The following is a 16,131-nucleotide window of genomic DNA, read 5'->3' on the forward strand; positions in this document are numbered from 1 at the left end:
GACTGTGCCTGGGTTTACATTAGCTGTGGGTTAATGGGACCAGGCAGGTTCACAGGAGGAGTATGATAATATTCCAACAACGCCCACTCTGCACTGGAGTCTGACGTTACTTTCAGGCAAACAACTGACACCACTTTGCAGGAGCTCACCTTCCATTCCTGCCACAGTGACTCATTATGGTTTGTCTCTGGCCTGGTGTAGAAATGAGCCCTCCATGCTCATCAAGACCTAATCTCATAGAAGTGGGCACCTTGCTTTTCTTGTTCACTGCTGCATCTCAGTCCTTAGTTGAGGTCCTGACAAAGAATTGATGCTAAAAGTAATGGTTGAACAAAACAGCGAACCCCCTCTAGCTTCTGTGTGATAAGGTCTTGTTAACTACAACATGGGGGACCAAAGTTTTCCTGGATCCAGACTGCAATAGAGGGAAGATGTATACACCCATAGGTGTGTGGAATTAATATGAAAGTATTTTAAGGTGGTTTTCATAGAGAATGGCAGTATGAGATGTGATGGTCCTGGCCATTCTTTCGAGGCTCCTGAGATTCCCACACCTTCTACATCCCCAGCAGAGAGAAGAGCAGCATGAGGCCTGAGAACCAGAGCAGCGTGTCCCAGTTCCTCCTCCTGGGGCTCCCCATCCTGCCAGGGCAGCAAGGCATGTTCTTCACCCTGTTCCTGGGCATGTACCTGACCACGGTGCTGGGCAACCTGCTCATCATCCTGCTCATCAGGCTGGACTCTCGCCTGCACACGCCCATGTACTTCTTCCTCAGCCACTTGGCCTTCTCTGACATTTCTCTCTCCTCTGTCATTGTCCCTAAGATGCTCATGAACATGCAGACTTGGCAACAATCCATCCCCTATGGGGGATGCATTTCTCAGTTGTATTTTTTCATAGTTTTTGGTTCTCTTGACAACTTCCTTTTGGCTGTGATGGCATATGACAGGTACGTGGCCATCTGTCACCCTCTGCACTATTCCACAATCATGAGTCAGGCACTGTGCACGTTGCTGGTGGCTGGCTCCTGGATGGTTGCCTGTGCCCATGCTCTTTTTCATACCCTCCTCTTGGTCCCACTGTCCTTTTGTACTGACAATACCATCACCCACTTCTTCTGTGACCTCACTGTGCTCCTGAAGCTGAGCTGCTCAGACATCTCCCTCAATAATCTGGTAATATTCACTGAGGGAGGAATGCTTTACTTCCTGCCATTGAGCATTGTCTTGGGCTCATATATCTGTATAGGAACTATCATCCTGAGGGTCCCCTCCACTAAGAGACTCTATAAAGCCTTTTCTACCTGTGGCTCCCATCTCTTTGTGGTGTCTTTATACTACGGGACACTTGCTGGTGTTTACTTTTTCTCCTCATCGTGGGATTCCAAGGACATAATTGCTTCTGTCATGTATACAGTAGTTACCCCCATGCTGAACCCCTTCATCTACAGCCTGAGGAGCAGAGATATCAAACAGGCTCTAAAGATGTGTATGAATAGAGTAACTTTTTAAAGTGGCAATCACTAGATTCTCTTGTTGCAGTCAGGAGCACAGGGAGATATATCTAAAATTATTTATGGTTGACATTTCCATATAACATTAATAGAATATACATTCTGTTGTCATGTACAAATGTTGTTAACATGTCAACTACGTCATATTTGCCACTTGGATTGTTAATAATTCATTATTGTTTTGCGCTTGTCCATCATCTCTTATAAGGCCTGGTGCATGAAAATTTGTGCACTATGGTGGGGGTCCCTCATCCCGATCTGCACCCTCTTGCAGTCCGGGATTCCTCAGGGGATGTCCACCTGCTGACTTAGGCCTGCTCCCATGGGGGTAAGGGGGTAATGGGCCTAAGCTATCAGTCAGACATCCCTCTGGCAGCCCGGGAGCCCTCAGGGAATGTTCGACTAACAGCTTAGGCCCACACCCCAAGGGGTGGACCTAAGCCAGCAGTTGGACATCCCTCTTGCAGTCCAGGACCCCTTGCTCCTTACAGCCCAACTGCCCGCTGCTCCTTAGTGCTGCTGCAGAGGCAAGAGTGGCTCTCACCACCACTGCAGCGCTCGCCATCTGTGAGCTTCTGGCTCAGCAGCGCTCCCCCTGTGGAAGTGCACTAACCACCAGGGGTCAGCTCCTGTGTTCAGCATCTTCCCCCTGGTGGTCAGGGCACATCATAGCGACTGGTCGTTCTGGTCGTTCCACTATAAGGGTCGCTTAGGTTTTTATTACATAGATTGTGTGTTCACCACCCAAATTCAGGTCTCCTTCTGTCACCATTTATCTTCCCTTTACCTTCTTCTACTCCTCCTCCCCCTTTCTTCTGGTAATAACCATATTGTTGTCTCTGTCTATGAATTGTGGGATTTTTTTTGTTTAATCCCTTCAACTTGTTCACCCAGCCCCCCAACACCCTTTCCCTCTAACAGCTATCAGTCTGTTTTCTGTATCTATGAGTGAGCTTGTATTCTGTTCATTAAAGACAATATATATGTGAAATAATATGATGTTTGTCTTTCTATAACTGGCTTATTTTGCTTTGCATAATAATCACAAGTTCCATCCATGCTGTTGCAAAAGGTAAGATTTTCTTATTTTTTATGGCCAAGCAGTATTCCTTTGTATAAATCAGGGGTGGGCAAACTTTTTGACTCGAGGGCCTTAAATTGGACAGAAGAAGGAGCTGCAGCTGTGTTTCCCGACGTTGCCATGTTAACACTGCTGCTGGTGAAGGAGCGGAGGGGAGAGCAAGAGAACCCTCTGCTCTTTCGGCTCTGCGGCCTGGATTGAACAGCCGAGAACGGGCTGGATCCGGCCCGTGGGCCGTAGTTTGCCCACAGCTGGTATAAATGTTCCATGGCTTCCTTTCCCTTTCTATTGAATTTATTGGAGTGACACTGGTTAACAAAGTTATACTGGTTTCAGATGCACAATTCCACAATACATAATCTGTACACTCTATTATGTGTTCACAAACACAAGTCTCTTTCCATCACCATCTATCACACCTATTTCCTCTTCCATTTTCCCCCATGCAGCCTGCTCCCTAGCAATCACCATACTATTGTCAGTGTCTACTGGGGTTTTTTTTTTGCTGAAATAAGCAACTCAGAGAAAAATTTGTACCACAGCATTTTTATCCACTCATCTACTGCTGGGCACTTAGGCTACTTCCAAATCTTGGCTATTGTAAATAGTGCTGCAATGTACATTGGAGTGCATATATTATTTCAAATCAGCGATTCAGGTTTCTTTGGATATATTCCCAGAAGTAAATCACTGAGTCAAAAGTAAGTTCCATTTTTAATTTTTTGAAGAAACTCCATACTGTTTTTCACAGTGGTTGCACCAATCTGCATTCCCACTAATAGTGCACAAGGGTTCCTTTTCTCCATGTCTTGCCAGCATTTCTTAGTTGTTCATTGATGATAGCCATTCTGGTAGGTGTGAGGTGATCTCTCATTATGGTTTTCATTTGCATTTCGCTGCTGATTGGTGACATTTAGCATCTTTTCATATTTCTATAAGTCATCTACATGTTCTCTTTGCAAAGTGTCTAAGCAGGTCCTGTTTCCATTTTTTAATTGGATTTTTTGTGTTTTGGGGTGTTGAGTTACATGAATTCTTTAGACATTTTGGATATTAACCCTTTATCAATATATCATTGGTGAATATGTTATCTCATTCAGTGGGTTGTCTTTTCATTTTTCTGATGGTTTCCTTTGCTGTGCAAAAACCTTTTATTGGATGTAATCCCATCATTTATTTTTTCCTCTCCCTTGTGGAGATATATCAGAAAATACAGTGCTACAAGAAATCTCTGAGACTTTACTGGCAATGTGTTCTTCTAAAATTTTTATGGTTTGAGTCTTACATTTAAGTCTTTAATCCATTTTGAATTTATTCTTGTGTATTGTGTAAGTGGGTGGTTTAATTTCATTCTTTTGAACATATCTGTCCAATTTTTCCAACACCATTTATCGAATATACTGTCTTTACCCCATTGTATGTTCTTACCTACTTTGGTGAATGTTAATTGAACATATAGGAGTAGGTTTATTTCTGGACTCTATTCTGTACCATGGATTTATATGTCTGTTTTTATGCCAGTACCATGCTGTTTGCATTACTATGACCTTGTAGTATAGTTTGATATTAGGTAGTGTGATTCCTCAAACTGTGCTCTTCTTTCTCAAGTTTGCTATGGCTATTCAGGGTCTTTTGTGGTTCCATATGAATTTTTGAAATATTGTTTCAGTTCTGTGAAATAGGCTATTCGTACCCAGGTAAGAATTGCATTGAATCTACAGATTGTTTTAGGTACAATGGACATTTTAACGATGGTAATTCCTCCTATCCATAAACACAGTACATGCTTCCACATATTTGTATCTCCAATTTCTTTCTTCAGTGTCTTATAATTTCCTAGTATGGGTCTTTTACACCATTGTTTAAATTTATTCCTATGTAATTTTTTAAAAAATAACATACATATTAAAGATAACATATATATAATCTTTATTGTTGAAAGTATTAAAAATGTCCCCATTTTCCCCCATTGACTTCTCCCATCCTGCCCCTGCCCCCTACCCCTGGCCTTTGCCACTCTATAGTCTGTGTCCATAGGTTATGCATATACAAATATGAGTTCATTTGTTGATCTTTTCCCCTCCAACCCTACCATAACTTCCCTCTGACGTTTGATAGTCTGTTCGATGTTTCTATGTCTCTGGGTCTATTTTTGTTTATCAGTTTACATTGTTCATTAGATTCCACATATGAGTGAGGTCATATGATACTTATCTTTCTCACACTGGCTTATTTCGCTTAGCATAATGCTCTCCAGGTCCATCCATGCTGTTGCAAATGGTAAGAGTTCCTTCTGTTTTACAGCAGCATAGTATTCCATCGTGTAGATGTACCACAGTTTTTTAATCCACTCATCACTGATGGGCACTTAAACTGTTTCCAAATCTTAGCTATTGTAAATTGCCCTGTTATGAACATAGGGATGTGTATATTCTTTCTGATTGGTGTTTCTTAATTCTTAGGATATATTCCTAGAAGTGGTATTACTGGGTCAAATGGGAGTCCCATTTTTAATTTTTTGAGGAAACTCCATACTGTTTTCCTCCGAGTCTGCACCACTTTTCATTCCCATCAGCAGTGTACTAGGTTTCCTTTTTCTCTACATCCTTGCTAACATTTGTTGTTTATTGATTTGTTGATGATAGCCAGATAGCCATTCTGACACGTGGGAGATGGTATCTCATTGTTGTTTTGATTTGCATCTTTCAGATTATCACATTTACCATAGCAAAAAAAAGATAAATTTTTTTAAAAGATACTTAGAAATAAACCTAAACAAGAAGGTAAAAGTCCTCTACTCTGAAAACTAGAAGGTGTTGAAAAAAGAGATAGAGGAAGACATAAACAAATGGAAGAATATACTGTGATCATGGATTGGTAGAATCATCATTAAAATGTCCATACTACCCAAAGCAGTCTATAGATTTCCTGCAATCCCTATTACAATACCAACAGCATATTTCACAGACCTAGAACAAACTCTCCAAAAATTCATATGGAATAAAAAAAAAAGACCCTAAATAGGCACAGTAATCTCGAGAAAGAAGAACAAAGTTGGAGGGATCACAATACCAGATATCAAACTATATTGCAAAGCCACTGTTCTCAAAACTGCCTAGCACTGGCACAAGAACAGACATATAGACCAATGGAATCAAACAGAGATCCCAGAAATCGACCCAAGCCATTATGCTCAATTAATATTTGACAAAGGAGGCAAGAGCATACAATGGAGTCAAGATAGTCTCTTCAATAAATGGTGTTGGTAAAATTGGACAGATACATGCAAAAAAATGAAACTAGACCAATTTACACCATACACAAAAATAAACTCAAAATTAACAAAGGACTTAAATGTAAGAAGGGAAACCGTAAAATCTTAGAAAATCCATAGTAAGCAAAATATCAGACATATGTCATAGCAATATTTTTACTGATACAGCTCCTAGGGCAGTATCAGTAAAGGAGAAAATAAACAAATGGGACTATCTATACTAATAAAAGGGTAATATGCTAACTAGACCGGACATCCATCCAGACGTCCTTCAGGACAAAACCATGGTGGTGATGGCCAAGGCAGAGGCAGTTTGGGGCTATCAGGCTGGCAGGGGAGGGCAGTTAGGGGCAACCAGGCCATCAGAGGAGGGCAGTTAGGAGTGACCAGGCCAGCAGGGGAGGGCAGTTAGGAGTGACCAGGCTGGCAGGCAGAGGTGGTTAGGGGTGATCAGGCAGGCTGGCAAGAGAGCAGTTAGGGGCCAGCGATCCTGGATTGCAAAAGGGATGTCTGAGGGGTCCCAGATTGGAGAGGGTACAGGCCGGGCTGAGGGAGCCCCCCACCCCATGCATGATTTTTGTGTACCAGGCCTCTAGTATCAAAATAAAAAGCTTCTGCACAGCAAAAGAAACCATCAACAAAACAACAAGAGAGCCCACTGCATGGGAGAACATATTTGCCAATGTTATATCCTATAAGGGCCTAATCTCCAAAACTTATAGGGAAATCATACATCTTAACAAAAGGAAGATGAACCATCCAATCAAAAAATGGGCAAAGGACTTAAATAGACACTTTTTGAAAGTGGACATACAGAAGGCCAAGAGACATATGACAACATGCTCAAAGTGACTAATCATCTGAGAGATGCAAATCATAATGACAATGAGATACCATCACACGTCTGTCAGAATGGCTATCATCAACAAATCAACAAATGACAAGTGTTGGTGAGGATGCAGAGAAAAAGGAACCCTCATGTACTGCTGGTGGGAATGCAGACTAGTGCAGCCACTGTGGAAGACAGTATAAAGTTTCCTCAAAAAGTTAAAAATGGAACTTCCATTTGACCCAGCAATTCACTCCTAGGACTATATCCCAAGAAACCAGAAACACCAGTCAGAAAGAATATATGCACTCCTATGTTTATAGCAGCACAATTTACAATAGCTAAGATTTGAAAACAACCTAAGTGCCCATCAGCAGATGAATGGTTTAAAAACCTATGATACATCTACACAATGAAAAACTATGCCTCTATAAAAAAGAAGAAACTTTTACCATTTGCAACAGCATGGATGGACCTGGAGAGCATTATGCTAAGCAAAATAAGCCAGTCGGAGAAAGATAAATACCACATGATCTCACTCATATGTGGGATATAATGATCAACATAATTTGATGAACAAGAATAGATCCAGAGACAAATGGTAGGGGAGCGGGGGGGTTAGAGAGCAACCAAAGGACTTGTATGCATGCGTATTAACATAACCAATGGACACAGACACTGGGGTGATGGGGGCTTGCCCGGGGTGGGAATGGCTGGGGGCTGGGGGTCAATTGGGGAAAAAGGAGACATATGTAAAACTTTAGGCAATAAAAATATATGTGTGTATTTAGTGTTTAAAATAAACCATGTGAATACAGAAAAAAAAGACAGTCTCTTCAATAAATGATGTTGGGAAAATTGGTCAGATATATGCAAAAAAATGAAACTAGACGACCAACTTACACCATAAACAAAAATAAACTCAAAATGGATGAAAGACTTAAAAGTAAGACAGAAAACCATAAAAATCTTAGAAGAATCCACAGGTAGCAAAACATCAGACATATGTTGTAGTAATATCTTTACTGATACAGCTCCTGGGGCAATGGAAACTAAGAAGAAAATAAGCAAATGGGACTATATCAAAATAAAAAGCTTCTGCACACCAAAAGAAACCATCAACAAAACAACAAGAGAGCCCACTGCATGGGAGAACATATCTGCCAATGTTATATCCTATAAGGGCCTAATCTCCAAAATTTATAGGGAAATCATACATCTTAACAAAAAGAAGATAAACAATCCAATCAAAAATGGACAAAGGGCTTAAATAGACACTTTTTGAAAATGGACATACAGAAGGCCAAGAGACATATGAAAACATGCTCAACATCACTAAATATCCGAGAGATGCAAATCAAAACAACAATGAGGTACCATCTCACACCTGTCAGACTGGCTATCATCAACAAATGAACAAATGACAAGTGCTGGCGAGGATGTGGAGAAAAAGGAACCCTCATGAACTGCTGGTGGGAATGAAGACTGGTGCAGCCACTGTGGAAAACAGTATGGAGTTTCCTCAAAAAATTAAAAATGGAACTCCCATTTGACCCAGTAATGCCACTTCTAGAAATATATCCCAAGAAATCAGAAACACCAATCAGAAAGGATATATGGAATCCCTATGTTCATAGCAACACAATTTACAATAGCTAAGATTTGGAAACAGCCTAAGTGCCCATCAGCAGATGAGTGGATTAAAAAACTGTGGTACATCTACACAATGGAATACTACGCTGCTGAAAAAAAGAAAGAACACTTACCATTCACAATAGAATGGATGGAACTGGAGAGCATTATGCTAAGCAAAAGAAGCCAGTCAGAGAAAGATAAATATCACATGATCTCACTCATACATGGAACATAATGAACAACATAAACTCATGAACAAAAATAGATCCAGAGTCTGAGAAGCATTGAACAAACCGTCAAACTTCAGATGGAAGGCAGGGGTTGGGGGAAGAAATCAACCAAAGGGGACTTATATGCATGCATATAAGCATAACCAATGGACACAGATACTAAGGGGTTGAGGGTATGTGCTGAGAGGTGGAGTGGCCAGGGAGAGGTTAATGAAGAAAAAAGTAGACATATGTAATACTATATGTAATACTTTAAGCAATAAAGAATTTAAAAAAGAGAAAATACCTCAGACCCCAAAGATTGTCTTCTGCATAGAAGTAGAGCTGAACAAGTGGTAGAGATTGAGGTTTAGATTTAAATAGGAACTCTTGCATAAAATATAAAGGTAATATGTTGAACTCTAAATATTTTAAGGCAAAATCAGCAGGCAAATACAAAAAAAGAAAGAAAACATAAACTGTGTATATATTTTTAATGCTTGGGAATTATTGTCACTGTCATTACAAAAACAATAAAAAGATAATAATGTAAAAGAAAAAGAAGGAACTCTTACCATTTGCAACAGCATGGATGGACCTGAAGAGTAATGATGCTAAGAGAAACAAGCCAGTCAGAGAAAGATAAGTATCACATAATCTCACTCATATGTGGAATGTAATAAACAAAATAAATCCAGAGACATAGAAGCCTAGCACACACTGTAAAATCTCAGAGGGAAGGTGATGATGGGTGGTTGGGAAGAGATCAACCCAAGGACCTGTATGTATATATGCATAATCCACCACAGACAGTAGTGTGGTAAATGTCTGGGGTGGGGAGTGTGGGTGGGCTAGAAGGGTTAATGGAGAGGGGAAAGGGGACATATGTAATGCTTTAAACGATAAAAAATAAATAAAATTTGAAAATTTGTTTAAAAAGGATAATAACACTAGCTTTTGGAAACATTACCATATGCCTTCTGATAATATGCACTGTGGTATATCAGCTATAAATCTAAGCCTGAAATATACATACAAACATGCATACATACATACATACATATACATACACAGAAGGTAAACGTAGTAAAATGTTAACCATTAGGGAATATGGCTGAATTCTTTGTCCAGGAATTCTTAATATTATTATTACATCTTTTCTATATCTTTAAAATAATATCAAAATAGAAAGTTGAAAAATCCAATCTCCCAGCTGGAACAATGCCCAAGAAGAAAGGCGTCCAGGGCATGACTGGAATCAGGGACACTGTCCCCTAGGACTCCAGTCCCTCTGGCTTTTGGACACACAGCTCCCAAAGGGCAGTCAGAAATCAGCCACAAGCTTGAGGACTTGGTTGCAGTCTCTCATTAGCAGTTAAGTGTCATCTGTGGACTCATTTCTATGGAGCTGGTTGAGGAAAATGAAAGTCAGTAGAAGTGCCAAGGCCACAGATATTGCTTCTGTGTGTCAGGACATTAGGTCTCCTGAAGAAAAACTGAGGAGATGGGCGACAGCGTGGAGCAGAAGGTGTCTGAACTCACCAATGATGAGCCCAGGTGAGAAGAGCTGGAAATCTGCACTTGGTGATGGATCTGCCTGTGTGCTAGTGGGTTCATGTGTGAGACTCTGAGTCCACCAATGTGTGTGTATATGTATTGTATATGCTTGTGTACATACTGTTTGATAGTTGCATGTGTGTATGTACTATGAATCTGATTCAGTCTTGTTTTAGTGCATGTAGACCAAGTTATCAGCCTCTTGGCATGTGGTTGGGATTCCTGATTCAAGTCTGTGACTGTGAATACTGGCATCACAGCTAAGCACCAGGAGTGAGACTGTTGTTTCTGCTGCTGGACAAGAAGTTGCTGATCTCACAAGGAACCAAGGTCATGTTAGAGAGGCTCAGACCTCTGCTCAACAGTGTGTTGTGATGCACATGTGAGCTGGGCCTGTGGGTGAGACACTCATGTGTCAGAGCTGGAAGGTGTGTTATTTGGTTTTCTCTGTGTGTATGTCACCATCTGTGTGTAACCACATGGATGAGTGTTGGTGGTGGTTTAACGACTGCCTATGACTGAGTAGGCTTAACTGCCCCATACTGACTGCCTTCCCCAGGAAGGGAATGACCAGAAGGGGGACAGCATGCCTCTCATTAATAGGAGAGTGTACACTGTTGTAGTGAGTGTGGCTGGGTGTGCATATGTGTTGTGATGTGTATTTCTTGCAAGATTTTTGAATTGTTTGTGAACGTGTGTGTTTTTGGTGAATTGTGTATAGTATTTGAGTTACATATATGTGGTGAGTTGAGGTTTACCAGGTGTGTTATGAAGCAGGTGTGTTGATGTGCATGTGTGTTTTGGGGTGACTGGTGCATCATTGTATGTTGTGTATGTCCAACTTTGTGTGTTAATTATTAAATGTGTATATGTATATGAGTGTTTATGAGCTGAACCCCATGTTGGCTATCCTTCCCTTAGGATGGGGACATGATCACAGTTCACTGAAATCCTCAAATCAGCAGTGTGTGTGTGTGTGTGTGTGTGTGTGTGTGTGTGTGCGCGTGTGATCTGTATCCATGACTCAAGTATTTCCTAAAGTGTCCTCCTTCTGGGGCACCATTACCTAAGATACTCAAATTCTAAGCAACACCCTGTTTCTTGAAATGGATCTGCTATCATTTTTATTTACCTGAGTGTGACTGAGTTACTCAGGATTTTCCAACCTCTTCTTTACTTTTACTAAACATCCCAGGGAAACAAACAAACAAACAACCATAAACTCCAGGCATCATGAGTGTGAAGGTATTGGGCAGAATTACCATTAAATAGTGATGAGACCCGGGAAGGTATATAAAACATTGGTCTCACTTTCACATCTATAAAATGGAAAAAATGACACAAGTTTTGTGAATCTCACAGAGGCCCTCAGTAAATAGTTATTACATAAATAGACCTAATGTATTTGAGAATTCTTTGTCAGTTGGAAATTAAATAAATATGAAGGACTAAAATTATCTAGTAAAGGGAATAAAAAGTTTTTGGACAACTCTGGGTCCTCACAGCTCTAAAATGATACACTGTGTTTGGCTCCTAAGCAAAAAAAAAAGGAAGTTTCCCTGTGTAACAGTTAAGAGCATGGGTTCTGATCACACAGACATATTAGACTGAACCCCATGAAGTAGCTAATACTTGGTGATTTTTAATTTATAGAAAATGGTAATACATATATGTCAAGTTATAAACATATCACATATGTAATAGATACTAATATACACACACGTATTTGAGCGCCATTCTGTCCCTGCTGTACTGCTGTGTGCCTACAGAATTTGTGTCATTTATGTTTATATTTCTTAAAAACTAAAATAGGTCAAAGAATACAAATTCTTAGAGCAGCTGTGAAGAGGTTTTAAAATTTGGGAAAGTAAGGCTGACATGTGGAATTAATTAGGAGATGTAGGTAAAGTCTGTAGCTGGTACCCAAAGGTTCATCTAAATGTTCAGCATGATTATGAAAGACAGTTTGTGGACTATTCTGTTTTGGAGCTATTCTGGCATCAAGTGGCTTTCAATAGCCACCCATTTCCAGACTGTCCCTGAGTTTAAAGCTGAGGGTAATGGGACCCAGCAGGTTCATAGGAGGAGGGTGACAACCCTCCAAAATGCCAACTGAGCACTAGAGTCTCATATTACCTTAAGGCACAAAAAAACTGACACCACTTTTCCAGGGTTCATCTTCTGTTTCTGTCACAGTGAATTATTATGGCTTGGCTCTGGCCTGATGTAGAAATTATCCCTCCATGCTCATCAATATGTAAACTCATAAGGACACATATGTAACACCTTAATCAATAAAGAAATTAAAAGTCAAAAATAAAAAAAGATGTAAATTCATAGAAGTGGGCACCTTGCTTCTCTTGTCTCTGCTGCATCTCAGTCCTTAGTAGAGGTCCCAACATAGACTTGATGTTAAAAGTAATGGTTTAATAAAACGGTGAACTCCCTCTTGCTTCTGTGTGGTGAGGTCTTGTTGACTATTTGGGGGTTCAGTGTTTTCCTGGAGCCAGATTGTATTAGAGGGAAGATTCACACACGCATAGGTGTGAGAAATATGAAAGTATTTAAAAATTAATGGTTTTCCCAGAAAATGACAGTATGAGATTTTAAGGAATTGGCTCATGCAATTGTGGATGGTCCTGGTTGTCCTTTCTAGGTCCTGAGACTCCCAACCCTTCTTCATCCCCAGCAGACAGAAGAGCAGCATGAGGCCTGAGAACCAGAGCAGCGTGTCCCAGTTCCTCCTCCTGGGGCTCCCCATCCCACCAGGGCAGCAGGGCGTGTTCTTCACCCTGTTCCTGGGCATGTACCTGACCACGGTGCTGGGCAACCTGCTCGTCATCCTGCTCATCAGGCTGGACTCTCGCCTGTACACGCCCATGTACTTCTTCCTCAGCCACTTGGCCTTCTCTGATGTCTCCTTTTCATCTGTCATTGTCCCTAAGATGCTCATGAACATACAGATTCAGCACCTCCGCATTTCTTACCCAGGGTGTATTTCACAGATGTATTTTTATATACTTTTTGGTTGTGTTGATAATCTCCTTCTGGCAGTGATGGCATATGACAGGTACATGGCCATTTGTCACCCTCTACACTACATCATCATCATGAGGGAGGGGCTGTGTGTGCTATTGGTGGCTGGCTCCTGGATTCTCTCCTGTAGCAGTGCCCTGTTGCATACCCTCCTCTTGGTCCGGCTATCCTTCTGTGCTGACAACATCATTCGGCACTTTTTCTGTAGCCTCCCTAGTCTACTCAAGCTGTCTTGTTCAAACACCTCTGTCAATGAGCTGGTCATATTCACTGCAGGGGCTGTAGTTGTCATTTTTCCATTGAGTGGCATCCTGACCTCCTATGGCCACATTGCAGCTTCCATCCTGAGGGTCCCCTCTACCAAAGGGATCTGCAAAGCCTTGTCCACCTGTGGCTCCCACCTGTGTGTGGTGTCTCTCTTCTATGGAACAATTATGGTTCTGTACTTTTCCTCCTCGTCAAACAACTCCAATGACAAAGACATGATTGCCTCTCTGATGTATACAGTGGTGACCCCCATGCTGAACCCCTTCATCTATAGCCTGAGAAACAAAGACATGAAATTGGCTCTGGGGATTCTCTTCAGAAACAGTGTCCTTGTTGCCAAGTGAGAATTATCTGATCGTGTTCTTATTTCACACATTGACCTTGTCGAAAATCCTGTAAAATGGTGTGTTGACCACCCATGTCTCTAGCATCCTCCCCACGGATCTTATTGGATCTAATCCCTTTTAATTTAGTCATATCTTCTGTCCATTTATTCTCTCATGATCAAAATATGGCACTGCCCACAACACACACTCATCCTGTAGTTTTCAAACTCTTGATTAGTCAGGCTTGGATTGATCTTTCTAAATAGTTTGCGTTATTAGCTTATCTTCCTGAAGGGACATTAAGGACTTGCTAAGATCACAAAAAACCAACCATCTTTCTCATAAGGAAAATGACACTGGCATGTTATGCTTCCTTTTAAAAGATAACACCAGCTTGGCTTCAAGCTAAATTAAGGTGTGAAATATGGCTGTACCTTCTCAGGCCCTGATTTTCTAACTGTTAGGTGACACCTGGTCAGAATTCTTATGTCTGTTTATGGTACTTACTTTGTCTATAAGGAAATGAACAATTGGACCCTGAATCAGAGCCAGTTTACGTTTTGTGAAATATTGTTTTCATAGGTTAGAAAAAAACCTCAAGATTAGGCAATATGGCTTTTAATTATAATTCACAGTTTCTGTCTGTCAGAGTAAATGAGATATAAATCACTTCATTTCCTCTCTCTTATCTATTGTTTTCCAAAGCTACAAATATTCAGTAAAGTTTCTAATGTTTTGTTTAATAAAGCCTGGAATGCTATACCTTTTAATGTAGTAGTTAATAAAGTGCTTTTGATGTTTTTCTAAAACCTAAATAAACTTTAATTTGATTCTGCCTGTGACAAGAACTTAACCAGGGACCACATTCTAGGAAGACTGCAATTTTTGCCTCTGAGTTGGATTTCTGTGGTGAGAATAGGCTATCTCTGTCTGATTAATGTTAGTCCATGAAATGATTATTGTCTTATTCCCAAATTGAGAGCTCCCACTTCTAATAGGGGAAAGCTAAATGCATGAATTCATAATTCACGCATGTAAAAACATTTATTAGAGACTATGATATGCCAGGTGATTGTCTAAGTTCTGCAATATCAGGTTTTTTTAAAGACACCCCATCCCCACATAGGATGTATATTCCAACCCTCCTGACCCCACTTTCATGCTCCTCTTTCTCCAGAGCAGTTTTTAATCTTCTAACACATCATAGCTTTACTAATTCCCTTTATTGTCATTGTTTCTTTATTGGAATCTCAGCTCTACATGAGATGGGTCTGAATCTGAAATAAAAGAAATAAATTCTAAGTTTTGTTTGTAGGTAAAAACTGCCATGAATAAAGGAAGTATAGAAAGGGGGAGCAAAATGCCTATCAAAAAAATGAAATATTTCCATCTGCAACAATGTGGGTGGATCTAGAAGGTATTGTGCAGAGTGAAATAAGTCAGACAGGAAAGGATAAATACCATATGATTTTAGTTATATGTAGAATCTAAAAAAAGAGAGAATAAACGAACAAACAAAACAGAAGTAAACTCATAGATACAGAGAACAAACTGATGTTTGCCAGATGGGAGGGGGGTGGGAGGATGGCTGAAAAAGGTGAAGTATTAAGAAGTATTAATTGGTAGTTATAGAATAGTCACAGGATATAAAGTACATCTTAGGGAATGCGGTCAATAATATTGTAAGATCTATGTATAGTGTCAACGGGTACTGGACTTCTCAGGAGGACCATTTTGTAAGTTATATAAATGTCTAACTACTAAGCTGTGCACCTGAAATGAATATAACATTGAATGTCAACTGCAATTGAAAAAAGGGGGGAATCAGAGTGGTGTGGTCAGGGTTTTTAATTTACATTGTGTGGCCCAAGTAGAGCTCATTGGAGAAGTAACACCCAAACAAAGACCTTAGTGAGGATAGGTAAGTGAGCCATGGGCATATCTGAGGAAAAGCATTCCAAGCATGAAATCAGCAACTTGAAACACTCTGAGGTGAGATGGTGCCTGGCCCATTGCAGGAACATTAAGGGGGCCTCTGGAGCTGGACAAGGCTGAGTGGGGGAGGGATAGTAGGTGATAAGTTTGGAGATATCAGGAGACCATATTTGTAGGGTACTTACAGTCATAGTAGGTGTATTAGCCAAGGTTCTCCAGATAAATAGATCCAATAGGGGTTTGTGTGGAAAGAGGGGAAGGGAAGGGAAGGGAAAGGAAGGGGAAGGGGAAGGGGAGGGGAGGGGAAGGGGAGGGGAAGGGGAAGGGGAGGGGGAGAGGGAGGGGAGGGGGAGGGGGAGAGAAGAGAAGATTTTAAGAAATTGGCTCATGCAACTGTGAAGGCTGGTAGTCCAAACTCCACAGAGTAGGCTGGCTGACTAGAAACTCAGGGAAAAGATGCAGTTTGAG

The 16,131-nt window shown here is 40.7% G+C and overlaps 1 protein-coding gene across 1 annotated transcript; it reads left to right on the forward strand.

Moving 5' to 3' along the window:
- Positions 1-585: 585 nt before the first annotated feature.
- Positions 586-13,746, forward strand: LOC118667140 (olfactory receptor 1J4-like). Its single transcript, XM_036329930.1, has 2 exons — positions 586-1,082; positions 12,804-13,746. Exons 1-2 carry the CDS (start codon positions 586-588, stop codon positions 13,744-13,746), a joined length of 1,440 nt encoding a protein of 479 aa, XP_036185823.1.
- Positions 13,747-16,131: the final 2,385 nt, after the last annotated feature.

The sequence above is a fragment of the Myotis myotis genome, unplaced genomic scaffold (assembly GCF_014108235.1).
Source record: "Myotis myotis isolate mMyoMyo1 unplaced genomic scaffold, mMyoMyo1.p scaffold_m19_p_12, whole genome shotgun sequence".
NCBI lineage: Eukaryota > Metazoa > Chordata > Mammalia > Chiroptera > Vespertilionidae > Myotis > Myotis myotis.